The 15773-nt window shown below is 37.7% G+C and overlaps 2 protein-coding genes across 2 annotated transcripts in view; one reads left to right on the plus strand and one right to left on the minus strand.

Moving 5' to 3' along the window:
* ACAD11 (acyl-CoA dehydrogenase family member 11) overlaps positions 1 to 15773 on the minus strand; it is a 29375-nt gene that overhangs the window by 10022 nt on the left and 3580 nt on the right. The window contains exons 4-13 of the mRNA XM_057377270.1: positions 14919 to 15080; positions 14323 to 14487; positions 12479 to 12626; positions 11761 to 11882; positions 11289 to 11395; positions 11019 to 11142; positions 9257 to 9334; positions 8747 to 8885; positions 8527 to 8634; positions 7321 to 7419 (exon numbers count right to left, since the gene is read on the minus strand). Of these exons, the coding sequence (XP_057233253.1) occupies positions 7321 to 7419; positions 8527 to 8634; positions 8747 to 8885; positions 9257 to 9334; positions 11019 to 11142; positions 11289 to 11395; positions 11761 to 11882; positions 12479 to 12626; positions 14323 to 14487; positions 14919 to 15080 (1252 nt within the window). The remainder of the gene's footprint in view (positions 1 to 7320; positions 7420 to 8526; positions 8635 to 8746; positions 8886 to 9256; positions 9335 to 11018; positions 11143 to 11288; positions 11396 to 11760; positions 11883 to 12478; positions 12627 to 14322; positions 14488 to 14918; positions 15081 to 15773) is intronic.
* ACKR4 (atypical chemokine receptor 4) lies at positions 578 to 5377 on the plus strand. Its single transcript, XM_057377268.1, has 2 exons — positions 578 to 635; positions 3457 to 5377. Exon 2 carries the CDS (start codon positions 3476 to 3478, stop codon positions 4535 to 4537), a length of 1062 nt encoding a protein of 353 aa, XP_057233251.1. The 5' UTR covers positions 578 to 635; positions 3457 to 3475; the 3' UTR covers positions 4538 to 5377.

The raw sequence follows: 15773 nt of genomic DNA on the forward strand, positions 1-15773 counted from the left end.
AACTGACCACTTGCCTTCGCATATTTTCCTTACCATCTTTCTGGTTTCACACATGGAAAGAACCCCTCTCCCCACCTCAGAGAAAGCAAACTCATCTTTCTATTGTACCCTCTAAGAAGTTACTTAAAGAGGAGATAAAGGAACCCTTAAATCCTTATACAGGCAGCCAYCAAAAACACAGTAATGCCCCGAGGAAAGAATGTAGTGTCTCCCTATKCTGTCTGGGGCAGTAACTCTGCCTCAGATGGACCTTCTCTTCTTTCTCCCCTTTTCACCTTTGTAATGTGTRGTTTGATAAAAGCCTTTTGATGTTCAAAACATTTGGACTTTCAGGAATAAAACCACAAACAACAAAGTGAAGCGGTAAGAGTGTCCTGACCTTCCAAAGAGCACTCACAATCTGGTTGGAACAGGGAGGAATGTAGGAAGCGTGCACGTTCAACACGAGAACAGCTTCCAGGAAAGCTCAATTTTTTAGAGTTTTTTTTAAACAGTCAAGTCAAAATGAAAGTGCAACAGACTTCCACATGAGGGTGTGGTGTTTGAAGACAAAATGCAATGTGTCAGACCAATTCAGATCACTTCACTGAGGCACATCTCAATTGCAGTACCTGCTACTGATCTGCTGACAAAAGGTTAGTTTTGTTTTAATCCTTACTGCTCTATATATTGTATGATATCTTGTTTGCATACATTACTCTTAGTTACGTTTGCTTTACAGAGAGACATAATTTCACTAAGGTGCATCTCCTTTCCAGTATCAAAATTAGATTTGTTCAGTAGAATACTGCTTAACTCATTAGAGAAAAAAAATCTGTCTGTCTAAACTGGGGATATTAATTTAATTCAACATCTTTCATACAATCCCCCATCAAGTTTAAACACACAGAAACAATRAATTCCTATCTAACTGAAAGGCTGAAATAATTCTGCAGAAAAGATGCAGTTSCAGATTTAATATATTTATTAGAATAACTTCTAAAAACACCATTTAAAAATCAACAGAGCTTCTGAGCTGTTTGGGTACTTGTGGGCAGTTTGTGTGTGATAAAATTCCTTTCTGTCATAACATCCTGAAAAGCTCCAGCTGTAAGATGCAGTGTACCCATGGCAATCTGCTTCTGAAAGAAATTCTGTGTGGGCATGGCTCACTGTGTGGGATGGAGACTAAACTAAGCTTTTCCACCGCTCTTCAGTGCCCAACTCCCACGGGACTGCGTGGCTGTTTGTAACTGGCACATGCACGTGTGCCTGAGACACAAAATTAACAGAAAGACAAACGCCAACAGCTACGTGAGCCAWAACATAACTGTGCTTTTAAGGGAGAAATGCCAGCTGGTGCATTTTAGATAACTTTGTGTCTGTCAAGAACTCAGGTCAGGCAAAAGCTCCTTAGGCAGCGGAGCACGGAGTCACGGCCAAACTGCTTTGTCATATACAGATTTCTTAAGTTTGCCCTRAAATGTTTACTGGTTTATTTGCAAMTRAATTCGCCAGTGATCCAATTTCATTAAGTGTTCCGTGATGGTTCTGCATCAAAAGTTTTAAGACTACAACAAATCTTCTCATTCAACTTCTAATTTTCCTCAAATCTCAGCAAAGTGGATTAAACCCTTCTTGCTGCAGTTTCTCTTCTACTTAAAAAAAAAAAAATCTTTTGCTGCTGATAACTAAATCTCTCCTCAAAATACCATAAAGCTGCAAAAGATTACTGCTGCAGCAGAATCCTGCAAAACAATTTTTTAGGCATGGAACAGACATTCCTTTGTGAAGTAGTTATTAGAATGACTGTACTTTTCCAGTCTGAAATACAGGCAATATTAAGGCAATAATAAAGAACAAATTGCAAGAYTTACAATAAGAGTAATCATTGTTTAAAGTTTGATGGAGAGTGTTTTGAAATGTTAACAGAAAAATATAACAGTCATTAAAGATGAAGACAAACCAAATAGCTGATTTTAAACTAATACACTTTCAAAACAATTTGGCTAGCAGAATCACTGAAAAAAAATCAAAAATCGAAATTATGAATTTCTCTCCATGTAATTAATTGGTCTGCATCCCTTATTATGAGATCAATCAGTAACTTTTTTATCCCTAGTAGACAGATACATTAAAAAACTTTAAGAGACACTGTTTAAAAGAAAGATTCAGCAACCCTTCATTTAAACCACTGTCTAAGAAACAGAAATGGTATTTGCATTTTTCTTTCAGGCTTGCAAAAGCCGAATTGAAGCTTTGGGGCATGATATCAGATAACAATCTGCTTTCAGCAACACTGAACTTAAATTCTGAACACTGCATGTGATGAGAAAAGGGGAATATGGTTTTCATTCTCAGCTAATTTTTGCTACTGCTGTTAAGAAACCTTAATCCCATTTCTTTCAAGAAAACAGAGCACTGCAGGACCGTATTTTACAATAGACAGAATTTCAGCACATTAGTTAATGAACACAATTAGAGGAAAAGAAGAAAGCACTGCAGGATACGACTTGCTTAAGACACAATCTGAATATGCAAACAATTAAACTTCAACCCTAAGCTGGCAGCAAGAATCCAGCCTCAATGTTTACAGGGTAAATCTGTCATGAGATTGTACTTGAAAATCCACCAGAGTTTCTGAGCTGTTTGGGTGATTGTGGGCAGTTTGTATGTGATAAAATTCCTTTCTGTCATAATATCCGGCTCCAGCTGTAAGAWGCAGTGTACCCACGGCAATCTGCTTCTGTAAGAMATTTCATGTGGGCATGGCTCACTGTGTGGGATGGAGACTAAACTAAGCTCATTCTACTGCTGTTAGCAATTGACCCCCCTGTGTGCTGAGAAACAAAAACACTCTCCTTATATTATACCCATATCCAAAATTTCTCAAACTTTTTGACAGCAGGCACTGAATACTACTGCTTGCCTCAGTTTTAATCTGCTCATATTCTTTATATACCCAATTGTAACAGCATTTACAGTCTTTAGCTGATATTCCCTTGCTTTGTAGAGGTTGGAGAGGGGAAGATGTAATTCCAACCCTACAAAGGTACAAACAGTTATGTTGCAATGGAGCTTGTCAAAAGTAACTCAGTCAGAGCAGGTAAAGCAATGATGGCTCCTCGACTCAAATGTGGAAATCAGTGAGGGGCACCCCAAGCATCTTATAATCTCAAATGCTAAAGGTAATGAAAGCATTTCAGTYGAATCCATTTCACTTTGTATTGCACACACAGACGTTGTTGAAATAATTACCCATTTCATATGAGAATTTGAGATGGTGGGTTCTGCCTCTGTTACTGTCTAGTTCTACTGTGATTATACACAAATGTATTCTCAATATCCAGATTCTTKAAATTTGACATGTATAAGCAGCCCTGAAGAAGGGTTTTATGTTTCAACAGAAATTTTAAAACTTAAACCCAGTATTATTTCTTCGGTGTTCCCTTCTCCCCACTTTTTTGTGTCTTGTAGCTTTGCCACAGTCTGAGATATGAATAACTCAACTGATTACTGGATTGAGGACGAGGAGGATGATCTCAACCCTCTTATAGATTACAGTACCTATGAGTTTCTCTGTGAAAAAAGCAATGTGAGAAATTTCAGRAAATTATTCCTCCCAGTGTTCTACACACTGGCTTTCACAGTTGGGGTGGCTGGAAACTCATTAGTGGTTGCAATTTACGCCTACTGCAAGAAACCCAAGACRAAGACAGACGTGTACATCATGCACCTCGCCATCGCTGACCTGCTCCTGCTCTTCACCCTCCCTTTTTGGGCTGCAAATGCAGTGCAGGGATGGGAACTTGGAAACCCAATGTGCAAGCTCACTTCTTCTCTRTACACCATGAACTTCAGCTCCAGCATGCTGTTCCTGGCCTGTATTAGTGTGGATAGATACAGGGCCACTTCTGAATCCCAGGGCCGTAGAAGAGTTGGCAAACACTGCAGTGTTACCTGCATCTGTGTCTGGCTGGCTGCCATGTTCCTCAGTATCCCTGAGCTGATTTTTAATCAAGTCAAGAAACACAATGACAGGAATGAATGCCTTCCTGTATTTCCAATCAACATGGAAACACTCTTAAAATCAACCATTCAAATCCTGGAAATTATCCTGGAATTTCTGCTTCCTTTCCTAGTCATGCTGATCTGCTACTCCGCTACTGCTCGGGCAATCTTTAGATCTGCAAATGTTAAGAAGTCCAGGCCTTTCATGGTTCTGCTGGCAGTAGTGGCTGCTTTCATTGTCACCCAGCTGCCCTACAACATYGTGAAGCTGTGGCGAGCCATAGATATCATCTACATGTTGGTTACGGACTGTGACACCAGTAAAGCCATGGATGTGGCACTCCAGGTCACCAAGAGCATAGCATTGTTCCACACCTGCCTGAACCCTCTCCTCTACACCTTTCTGGGAGCCTCCTTCAAAATGCATATCATGAAAATCGCAAAAAATTATGGGAACTGGAGAAGACAGCAGCAGAATGGAAGACCTGAAGAAATTTCTATGAATTATGAAGAATCTACTGAAGAAACAATCAGTTTCACTATATAGGCCCCCCATTGCTTTCATCTTCTTATATAACCATGGACATTGTTTACTAATTCCAGGGGGTATTGTTTCAGCAGCTGTTTCTCTGCAAGTCAACTTTCAGATGGATCTCTGAACCTGCCAAGACACTACAGTGCACTTCAAAGTGGAACATGTTTATCRGAGTCAAGCATCATGCAAGAACTCAATACTGAAACAACCAGAGGTATTTACTAAACAACATCTAAACAAAAAACTACCCCCAAGATTTCAATTTCAAAGTGTCACAGTACTAGGCAATTAAGTAACTTCTAATGAACAATCTGTATACATATAATCATCTAATTAAAACAGAGAAAGAAAGCATCAGCAATCAAACAGCAGTACAGCAACCTTTGCACCAGAAGTTAATGATCTTGTGTTCCTCCAACTATTTTGTAAAACTTTAGAACATTTGCCTAACAGCGCAGTTCCATTTCTCAACTCAACTGTCATTCCATAGGTAGTTTTGCAGTTTGAAATGAGGTATAAGCTTATGTTGAGAATTGAGAAGGAGAGACACRGGGGGGAAAAGCCATTCTCTATGTGTTTCTAGAAATGTATTGCAGCAACAACATCTTTCACAAAAAAAACCCCCAGTAACTCCTTTTCTATAATTACAGAAAAATTACAGACCTTTCACCTCTTCTTTTCTGCTCACCCTAAACTTCAACAAGAGCAGTGCTCTAAGGGAAACACATTCTAGATCTCTGTAAATGTAAGAAAAAGTTAAACTAATCTCTAGATACAAGGACTGGATTTTCTATTCAGARTTTTTGAAATTGATCAAGCACTGCAATAACTGTATCTCCTAAAATATACTGAGATACAATAAAATCAAAGTGCAAAAAAAGTGCACTGGCTTTTGTTTACTCTTTTTTTTTTCAAGTAGGTACTCACATCTCCCATCACAGGAATTTACCAACCCCCAAMGGGTAGAGGTCTTGCTTGCCAAAGGACAAAGGTTCCCATTCCATACAGTGCTAATGGATTTACAGTTTTTACACAGAGAGGTACCAAAGCCATCCCCTGCCACAGTGTTGGCAGAGATTGCAGGAAAACAGCAGTTTTCCATGAGTCACTGGAAGCATTTCAAATATACTGACATWCTAGCTTAGCTTTCAAAATGAAGAAGTGGTGTTACAGCATACCATCCTTGTCTTCAATCACCCCATGGGCTCTGASAAAATGCCTGACCTACAGATTAGGAAAGCCAACAAAAACCTCTCATTTTTAGATGCTGTTCCTAGTTACACAATTAGGGACTGGCACAAAAAGCTCTAAAATGGTAGACAAGAAATAACAGTAGCATAAACAAGACATGAGCCTCTTCTCCTCGTCTGGATGACAAAAGCTTATAGAATGTCTGCCCACAGTGTTTTGAGAAATACTAGGGCGTGAACAGATAAGTCAGAAGTGCTTGACTGGTTTTCTACACATACACCATAAATCTGACATATTTAAGTCATACTGGATTTACTGAACATAATAAAAAACCCCAGTTCTTCCATGAAGTAACTGACTCCTTGCATGTGTGATTTATGACTTGTCTTCAGAAATACACTGGGGTTGCACACAGAGTGACATTCTGACCAGGTTGTCAGGCTTCTGGAATTCCCAAATAAGCAAAGTTCTAATGTTCCAAAAGTTAAAAAACCCCAACTAAACCCAAAAGAGCCCAACCAAGAAAACAAACAAAAAAACCCTACCCAGCCAGGCAGAAAGGGAGACTGACAAATACAGAGCTGACTGAACATGTTTCTCAAACTTCTCAGAATTGCAGTGCCTTTCATGCATCTATCTTTATGCAAATCTGATTGCCCTGATTGTATTTATTAGAAATAAGAAAACTAAATCATGCTGTCTTACATTTACTCTCCTTTTTTTGATTCACGTAACTAATCTGATGAATATTATTTTGTGTGTGTGATCCCCTAAAACTTTCCCTTTACTTACTTAGGGACTGCAATGCACAGCTGGGAAAAACTGACCCAAAGCAAAGGTTAAGTAGCCAGCAGTTAAGCAACACTCTTGGGTCAGGAGACAAGATTCCTTTACTGCCTGTTTTATAGGAGTAGAACAGAGAGAGAGCAACTTCTTATGGCAACAGCAGGTATTGCACAAGCATGTATCAGCAGGGAGGAGACACACTCACATACGTAAATGAAACATTMAAGTTCAACAACTCAGTTTATTTACTTGGATTCCAAACTCCCAGGGAACGGTGACTTTCAAGTAGCTGTCACATATTTTGGCAAAAAAAAAGCAACAGTACTGCAATATTAGGGACAGTTACCACTTAGAGTACAATCCATCAATTTTACTGGGAATTATAAGAGAAAAAARTCTCCTGTAACAGAGTCCAACAGCATCACAAGCTGCTTTAGAAACAACCACATTTTACTGTAACTACACATTAATCTGAAACCTCTCACATAAGCTGCCAAAGACAGCTTCASAAAAACAAAATTTAAAGGGCTTGGCATAAATGTGTAGGTTAACTGATAAAAAGAAGTAAGATTTAAAGAAAATAGCAGCATTCATTCTGAGAACAAAATTCAGAGGTTCCAAAAGGTGCCCAAATCCTCAAATTTGATTAGGATCACAGAATAAAAGCTCAATTCAAGTCTTTGCTTTTGTTTGTATTGTCTCTACTCATGAAAAGACAAATTTTCAKCTCAGGAACAGACCATAAGTACTTTTGTTTGACCAGTTCTGGGAAAAAAAAAATTAGTCTTAGCCATTCTTATTTAGRTTTCCACACTTACCACTGCTCCACCACTTCTTGCCATTGATCACGTAGCTGTTCCCATCTCGCTCAATGGTGCATTGCATATTGGTGGCATCACTTGAAGCCACATCAGGTTCTGTGTTAAAGAACAAACCACCAGATTAAATACAAAAGTAGTATTACTCTGTTAATAGTAACACTGTTTTGCTAGCAGTAGGAAGTTGTTTGTAGAACCTCACTTATGGTGGTCAAAAGAATTCCTATTTTCCAACAACCTGTTATTCATAGCCAGTTTAAATGTACTTGCTCTTGGGCTTGGATCACCCTTTAAAATCAGAGCCTTTATCCTTTCCTTGTGTTTTCAAAGCCTCAGCCTGTTTTTCCYCCTGGGCTCTTCTCAAGTGAAAATAAAGAGATTGAAACTAATTTTGTAGTGGTATCTGAAATTGACTACATGAAGTTGTCAGCAAAATGTCATCAATGATTTTTGGGTCCAGGAAAGATTCTCCCCCTCCCCTGCCACCATTACTTCTTTTTATAGGCCATCTACTTTTAAACAAAAGTATCTGTTTCCTCCTGGGGAACAGAAATTTGCAAAATAAGTGTCTGCAAGGCTGAGTTCTCTCAATTCCTCCTGACACAGGAGGATCAAGATTTTGGCCTCATRTGYTCCAAAAGCTAGAKCAAGAGCCAGACTTTCCAGAGATGMTGAATGCCACAAGCTTACAAGAGCAAAACCAAATACCATGCTGAGCTATGGACTCAAAAAAAAACTATAAATCAAGTTATTTTGGGGTTACATCTTAAAATGTCTGACACACTACAAAACTACACAACTTTAATCACAATAATCATACTTGGACCCAATTGTGGGTTTCTAGAGTACTCCAAGCACACTACGAGAAGGGGTAAGCTCAGTTGTAAATCTGTTTGGTACTATAAAATGTATTTTACTAGTACTAAAATTAAACTAAAAATATATAGAAAAAAATCCTAATTATTTAACCATTTATTTTACTAATTATTACAACCATGAAAATTGGCAACCATCAGGGAAATGCAACAAGGGTGCTCCACTTTGCATTCACACCTCACAGATGATTTTATATTCACATTSACAGACACAGTRGACATTTCTGTACTAATTCAGTCAYAYACAACTTGCAGTTTTCTACTTTTTGGTGCATACACAATGTGAAGTTTCTGCCAACTGCCTCTAACTCCCTTCTGGAGAAAAACTCACCTGTCATGCAGAAGCAAGAACTAATCTTCCCCTCTAGGAGAGGCTCCAGCCACTCTTTCTTTTGCTCTTCAGTCCCATACATGTGGAGGACCTCCATGTTTCCTGTGTCTGTAAGAAATCAGCAGCCATGTTCACTGCTCGAGACACACAGCTTGTAAGGTATAAGATGYCCAAACTTYTAATGCTTTCAGAGCTGTAGTTTTRGGACAGGGTTACTAACCTGGTGCATGACAGTTGAAAACCTCAGGAGCAATAACGCTTCTCCCTGTCTCCTCAGCTATTAGGGCATAGTCAAGCTGGCTGAGACCACTGACATCTGGGAGAAAAAGGTTCCACAGACCTTCTGCTTTGGCCAGTTCCTGTTGCAAGAATCAACATAAAAATATCAGCAATAAATCTTAAACAAAAAAAAAAAAATTCTAACTTGCTACACATTTTCTTTGTGCCTGCCTACCATACTGTCCAATATATCTGCTGCCTTTTTTCAGTTTTTATTCTGAAATAGTAGATTCAGGCTCTGACCTAAAGCTCAGATACACCCTTCTCAGACCTCATTTTGTTTTTCTTCTCCCACCTTTTGCATGCTTCCCTCTTCCTTTCTTTTCACTGTTCTTCATTCAGTTTCTTGCCATGCCAAGTAACTTCTCCAGCAGGATACACCAATCACTCTTATGCTTTGTGTCTCTTCTTTCTTACTGCTAGAGTGCTAAAARTATTYATTATCCCATACCTTYAGTCTTYCCAGCAGTGGTGGTTTCTTCCATTTGTCCTCAGCATTTTTATGTTCGGTATAGTATTTTACTATTTCCTTAGAGAAACAATTTAAAAGATGTTGTTTAAATTAAGAACAAATGTAACACACAAATAGTAACATGTATATTCCAGACCTATGCCCCAAGGAACCAATTTAAAAAGTATTCAACACAGGTTTCCRTTATATAGTTGGTTACATTATCAAATTAAAAGTACAATTTAAAACTAACCTGCCATCTACTCATTTTGCAAAAGTTTAAATGTGAGATGACCCCAATCAGTACCTTATCTTAACTACTGTTTGGGATGGTTTAAAGTACATGATGATGGCACTAGGAGGTCAGTATTTTCTGGTWATAAAAGCACCTGTTACCTACAGTACACACTAAAGGCATGAACCCAAAAGTAAACCAGCAAAAGCCTGATATACCAGGCTTACCATAACACTTAAGATTCAGGTTTCTGGTCACAATATTCAGATACATAAGCCAGTTAACCTTTTGTTAACTAAGAAAAGCCTCCACAAACAATACATTTCTCTTCCAGTCAAAATAATTCCTTAACAGATTTTGTAAGCAGTCATTCCAAGCACCATTCATTAGTTTTAAGTGAACTTCAATATTCAGTAATCTTATTATTTTCACAAGCATGTTTTAGTGAGGCACAGAACTTCAAACCTGACCCAGATTTATAATGAAGAAAAGTAATGCCCAATTCTGAAAATTGCACAATAAAGACAACTGGCCAAATAGAATTTATAAGTCCTGACTCACAAGCCCTGTTACCAGAAATAACTTCCAAACACAACACTACTAATCATTTGAAAAATTCGCATGGCTGTTTGTGATTMATTTGTTTTTTAAAGCAAATACTTGAATTATTGCAAGGCTTCCTTGGACAATCCAAACCTAATCACAGACAGACTTCTAAGAAACTTTGCACATCAATAGTTACTGCCCTCAACTCCTTCTTGTGATAGCCATATGTATTCACAAATGTTTAGATTAATGTTTTCTGCATTTCTGCCTGACTGAAAAAAAAAAAATCCAACAAACAAGAAAGTCAAAAAATCCAATTCCACAACAAAAGTCATCTGTACTTCCAGAAGGCTAAAAACTGAACTAACTTTAYAAATGAAAAATTCTTAATTTCCTAATTCTAAAATAAAAATCCTTTCTAGGATAAGAAATGCTTCATCTCATTTTCCCTTCCCCTAACTATGGACTTCTGTGTATTTTTCATTATCTGATTTCAAACCTTCATTGGCATTAGATATATTCAGGAATGAGGCTATTCTGATACATTATACAATCCCATTTTTTTGTCACTGCCTATAAAGCAAGAAACAGAAACATTCAGCTTCATATAGTTAAAATCAGTAGTTTCTATTTTTAAATGTCTTTCTGTTCAGTAACTAAGAGTTCTAGGTTGCTGTTAGTCTAACAAATATTTTGGYAATTTGCTTTTAAAAGTAACTCTTTTTAAAAAGAGAAGTTTTTACACTTTAAAAGTTGAAAAAGTAGCTTTCATTAAAAATGCACACAACATTATAACCCTAAAAAAAAGAAGATAGTGATTTCTGCTAATATTCTGCAATGCCACAAACATTACTGCATGAAAACAAGGCTGTTTCAGAAAAAAAAAAAGGATAGGAGATGACCTCTATACACAGTTTTACATTTTTATAAAGTCTAGTCAGAAAATGTTCCTTTATAAACATGCTAGCTAAAAGCTTTTACCTTCTCAGCTGGATAAATGTGCTGCTTCATGAACTGCTTGACCTTCAGCAATATCTCTTGGCCTTTCCTACTTTGATGGAAGAGCTCTCCAGAAATGCTGCGCTGTGTGCTGCTGAAGGATGACCTAGGGAAGAACATTCAATGCAGTAACAAGCAAGACTAGATTTTCCCCTCACAATAACATAAGCTGCCTTAGATCAGCATTTAAATAAGTGAAGATGCTGGAAAAGCTTTGCCTTGCCTTTGACCAGTAGTTTAGACCACTCTTACCTTTTTGAGAGCTCTAATCCTCTTTCTGCCAAAGGCTTCACAACCTTTGCAAATTCATGACTRTTCTCTGCAGAAGCATTTCCAATGAGATACCTGGCATATACACCCTAAAASCGAAAGAAAGGCATATGTGGTATAATTATGCACTTCAAATTGCCTCTTTCACACAATGGTGATTTCTTTCACTATAAAGTAATACTTAAATGCGCAAATTCTTAAAAGGAAAAAACTTACTGGGATACTTGTATCCCAGTAAGATACTTGTATCCCAAATCACAAAAATTAGTAGTGGACAAGTAAAAACAAAATAAAAATAAAAGACAAATGGCTGTACATGATACAGCAAGCRAGCCCAGACTGTCCCTCAAGCCAACTGACAACAGCATAGGCATACAATTATTATCCAGGACTATATGAACCACCCGCATACACACAAGGATATGTGATATTTCAGCAAATGTGAGGGCATTACCTGGGCTATGGATGCCATTTTAAAGTATGACAAAGCAAGAAAAAAGTTGAAGTTGGATAAAGTAGTTGTAATACGCCGGCAACGACAGTAAATGGAAACCAGTTCTTCAAAGGAAGGAGTTTCTACAAAAAAATAGAGTAGATTTTTTTAGAATACTCAACATTTCCTATCGTTTTTTCAACCTTATTCTTCAAACATTTGAACAGTTATTAAGCTTTATGAGMTATTTCATTTATATAGTAAACACCATGATTTATCATTTCTCATGACATAACTGTGATATGGAGAGACCAAAGGAAGCAGGAGTTGCCAGAATTTCAGATAACCAGAACACTTCCTGCTGCCCTTTGTCTCCACTCCAGACAGGAAAATAATTTCACCCAGAGAAAAAAGGCTTTTTTAAAAAATAAATTATATATTCACACTTAAATTTCTTTTTTTTTCTTCCATTATCTCTTAAAAAGGTCCAAAATAAGGTTTTACAGAAGTAGCATGCTGTGGTTTACAGAAGTAGCATGTTGTAGCTAAGACATAGGTTTTAGGTTTTTAGAAAAGAACTATCTATCTCATTATCATGTTTGTGAAAATGAAAATAAATACAGAAAAGTTCCTGATAAATGCACAAAATGATATGCCTGTCAATTTACCATTTATTTCTTACAACATTCCAAATAGAAATTAAGCCTAGAATTTCAAGAAAAAGATTAGAGKTTCATACCTATGGTGTCTTTGAGACCCAAGATAGAGCCTTGACCTAAGTTCTTAATAGATGTAGGCCAAAAGTAGAATTGAGTGGTATATGCTAAATCTGCTAAAGGATGACCAGTAGTTGAAAGTTCCCAGTCCAGCACTGCCAAAACACGAGCCTTAAATAAAAATAAAAACCTCAAATGAATGCTAGAAGACATGTTCTCTCCATTCAAAATGCAAAACCCACTCAATAMCCAGGAGTTTTATTTGGTTACTATATGCTTAAAACTAAAAATACACACAGCAGCCGTCTACAGCAAAAAAAAAAAGAGTTCCTTTTGGCACTAACATCTGCAGAAAATTAACATTCGCACAGGGATGGAAAGCCAGGCATTTTTCCAAAGAAAATCTGATTTAAATCTACATGTTTGTGTAGTGCTCTTCCTGTCAGAAACTTCCAAACTCTTCTAGGATAAAACATGACTGAATTAAAATATCCTCAAGAACAGTAGTACTGACAGTTGTCATCCCAGTCCTGTTGCACAGAAACYCACAGACAGACCATGAACCAGAAAACCTAATTTATCATAACATTATACATAGATTAACATTTACATGGGGAACTAAATTTCTTAAAGAAGAAGTCAATCACTACTCAGAGTGAGCCCCTGCTGTGAGCATCCTGGCAATGGTGTCCTCAGCTGGTGGTCTGAGACTCCCCACAGTATCATTCTGATAAATTCTTATAATCAGGCTTGCCTGTCAACCTGAACGACCCCTCCAGCTTAGTCATGATCCATGGYTATTTGAAATATGTGCAAAAGTCTTTCCTACATGGTCATTTCTTCATATTCAGGACCAGTTTCTACAGATTACTTAAAACTACTTATGTACAGCTGGTCAATWCCTTCAACTGCATCAGGAACAGCTGAGGGGGTCCCCAAGACTGCCAAATTCCTTGCTCAGGGAGTCAATCAGCACATTTTAGCCCACAAACTGTGTGTATCAACTAATCTATGCACAACAACTGGAATCTCTGGGATCAACATGTTGCTTTGTCATGAAGCAGGCATTTCAGTCTTGTCACAAATCCCAAGCATGGCTTCTGGTCACAACACAGCAAGTAGCATGGAAAAAAGTAATGAAAATGCAACTGTGTTGATAGCTAGGTAGCAAACATTTATTTCCACAAACTAGGAAAAGAATTTTTTTTTCCCTAAAGATGAATGAGGAACTTTCAGGGCCTCTGTGAGCCACATGTGCTCTATAAAAAAAGCAGCTTTGGCAGATATTTTCCTTTGCTTCCATTATTATTATGTATCATGCATTCAGATCCCACTCCAAAAGCCCTTGTTGTTAATTGAAGCCATACCACAGATGTCAGTGGGCTTTGGATCAGATACTTATCTTGTTTAATGAACTGAGCATTCAGCTGCACTGAATTAAACAGGATTTATGCATATAAAATGCTTTGTTCCTGCACTTTGAAGCAGGGACTAGAAATAATGAATAAATTGAGTATCTCTCAAGGCCAGGCTACATGGAGCCCTGAGCAACCTGGTCTAGTAAAAGGTGACCCTGCTCATGGCCAAGGGATTGGAACGGGATGTTCTTTAAGGTCTCTTCCAATCCAAATCATTCTATGGTTCTGTGATTCTATCAATTCTGTCTAGCTCCTGCAATGACAGTCAGGACTATATTAGGTACCTAAACACCATATACAGAGTGTAGAGAAGAGTTAATCTTTCTACCGTTTCTTTCAAAGATGTATAATGCACTAAAATAATCTGCATGTAAGTGTCCCATTACATGATAGAAGTACAAACAAATAGAGACCAAAACCTACAAAACATACAAATACAGTTCMAATACCTCTGTTGGGTGGAAGATGATGTTATCTATCCTGAAGTCCCCATGAATCAGGGTTTCTTCATTATCATCAGGTGGCAAGTTGTTTGCCAACCACTCAGCCAGCTTGTTCATGGCAGGAATATCTGTATGAGCAGCTGCATCGTACTGTTTTTTCCAAGTTGACACCTAAAAATACAAATACTCCAACAGATTTTTCAGTTTATTCACAAGTTTCTCAGGAGTAAAAAGTTTTGAAGCACATGCTTCTGGGCTTTGACTATCACCATGTTGCTTGAAAATTCAGTAAAACCCAGTACCTCTGCATCTGCAAATGTGAACTGAGATATCAATAGATGAAATGAAGACTACATCTACTTCAATCCTATTTACATAGCTCAAGTCTAGCATTATTCCAAAAGCAAATGAGTATCATTCCCTAAGTATAGCTTCACAGAATCAATCTGAATGTAATAGTGGCTTTAGACTGTGCACAATTAATTGAACTAAGTGAAGGTGTTTAATAGCTAAAATATGAYCGTTACTAATTAACAATTTAGCTTAAAAATCAAATAAACATTCAAAGACCAGACAAAACAAGAAAATGTTAAGAGCTGTACCTGTCTTTTGCAGTATCCTGGTCCTCTGCCATATCCTTGGAGACCCAATGACTGTAAATCGAAGGAATGCAACAAGGCCAAAGTTTCTATCATTGCAAGATAAAGAGCAGAACGCTCTGCTGGGCCCACCTCAGGCAGCGAGGAGTCTCGGAAAATGCGACCCTAGAAATATCATAAATCAGGTATTTAGTGGGATGTACATATCAGATGAAAAGAAGTAAAGCTATACAAGCAATACATTCCACGACCAAAAACAAATGTAGTGAACCAAGACTMCCCATGCAATCAAAAATTCATTCCTCATTTATTTTATTCCTTGCCCAGGGCCAATGAAGGGATTCACAGTAATCCCAGGTCATTAGTRTATGGTGTATCTGTAGATGAAAGTCTGAATTAGAACACTCAGTCCTGGTATCCTCAAGCTTCTGAGTACCAGGAAAAATGGGTCTGCATTGTCTCTAACAGCTAAGTTGCAGGAAAAATACCAATTATGACCTTGGTGTGGTGGGTGGAGAGGCAGGCATGAAAAGGAGGGGAATGCAAAAGGAGGAGTTGTGGGCACAAAGAGGCAAACAGTCCAAAGAAATTCACCTGTTTTCTCCTTAAAAGCAGTTGAATACATTTAGAAGATGGGTGTGTTTTTCCATTTTCACAATTGTTAAAAACAGAGTGGGSCAGTCCATCGTAGAATGGACAGACTATACCTTACATACTTGTGAATGTAACAAGGTTTCTTCTTAAGCAATCRCTTYGTTCTGGTCAAAACTAGAAAAWCTCTCCAWMCTTAGTGCAAGAAATCTGTTTCAAATTTTTCACAGCTTTTACATTCTGTTACCCTTGATTTATGGTTTTTGT

The sequence above is a fragment of the Malurus melanocephalus genome, unplaced genomic scaffold, assembly GCF_030028575.1.
Source record: "Malurus melanocephalus ecotype Western Australia unplaced genomic scaffold, MMel_1.1 scaffold_309, whole genome shotgun sequence".
Lineage (NCBI taxonomy): Eukaryota > Metazoa > Chordata > Aves > Passeriformes > Maluridae > Malurus > Malurus melanocephalus.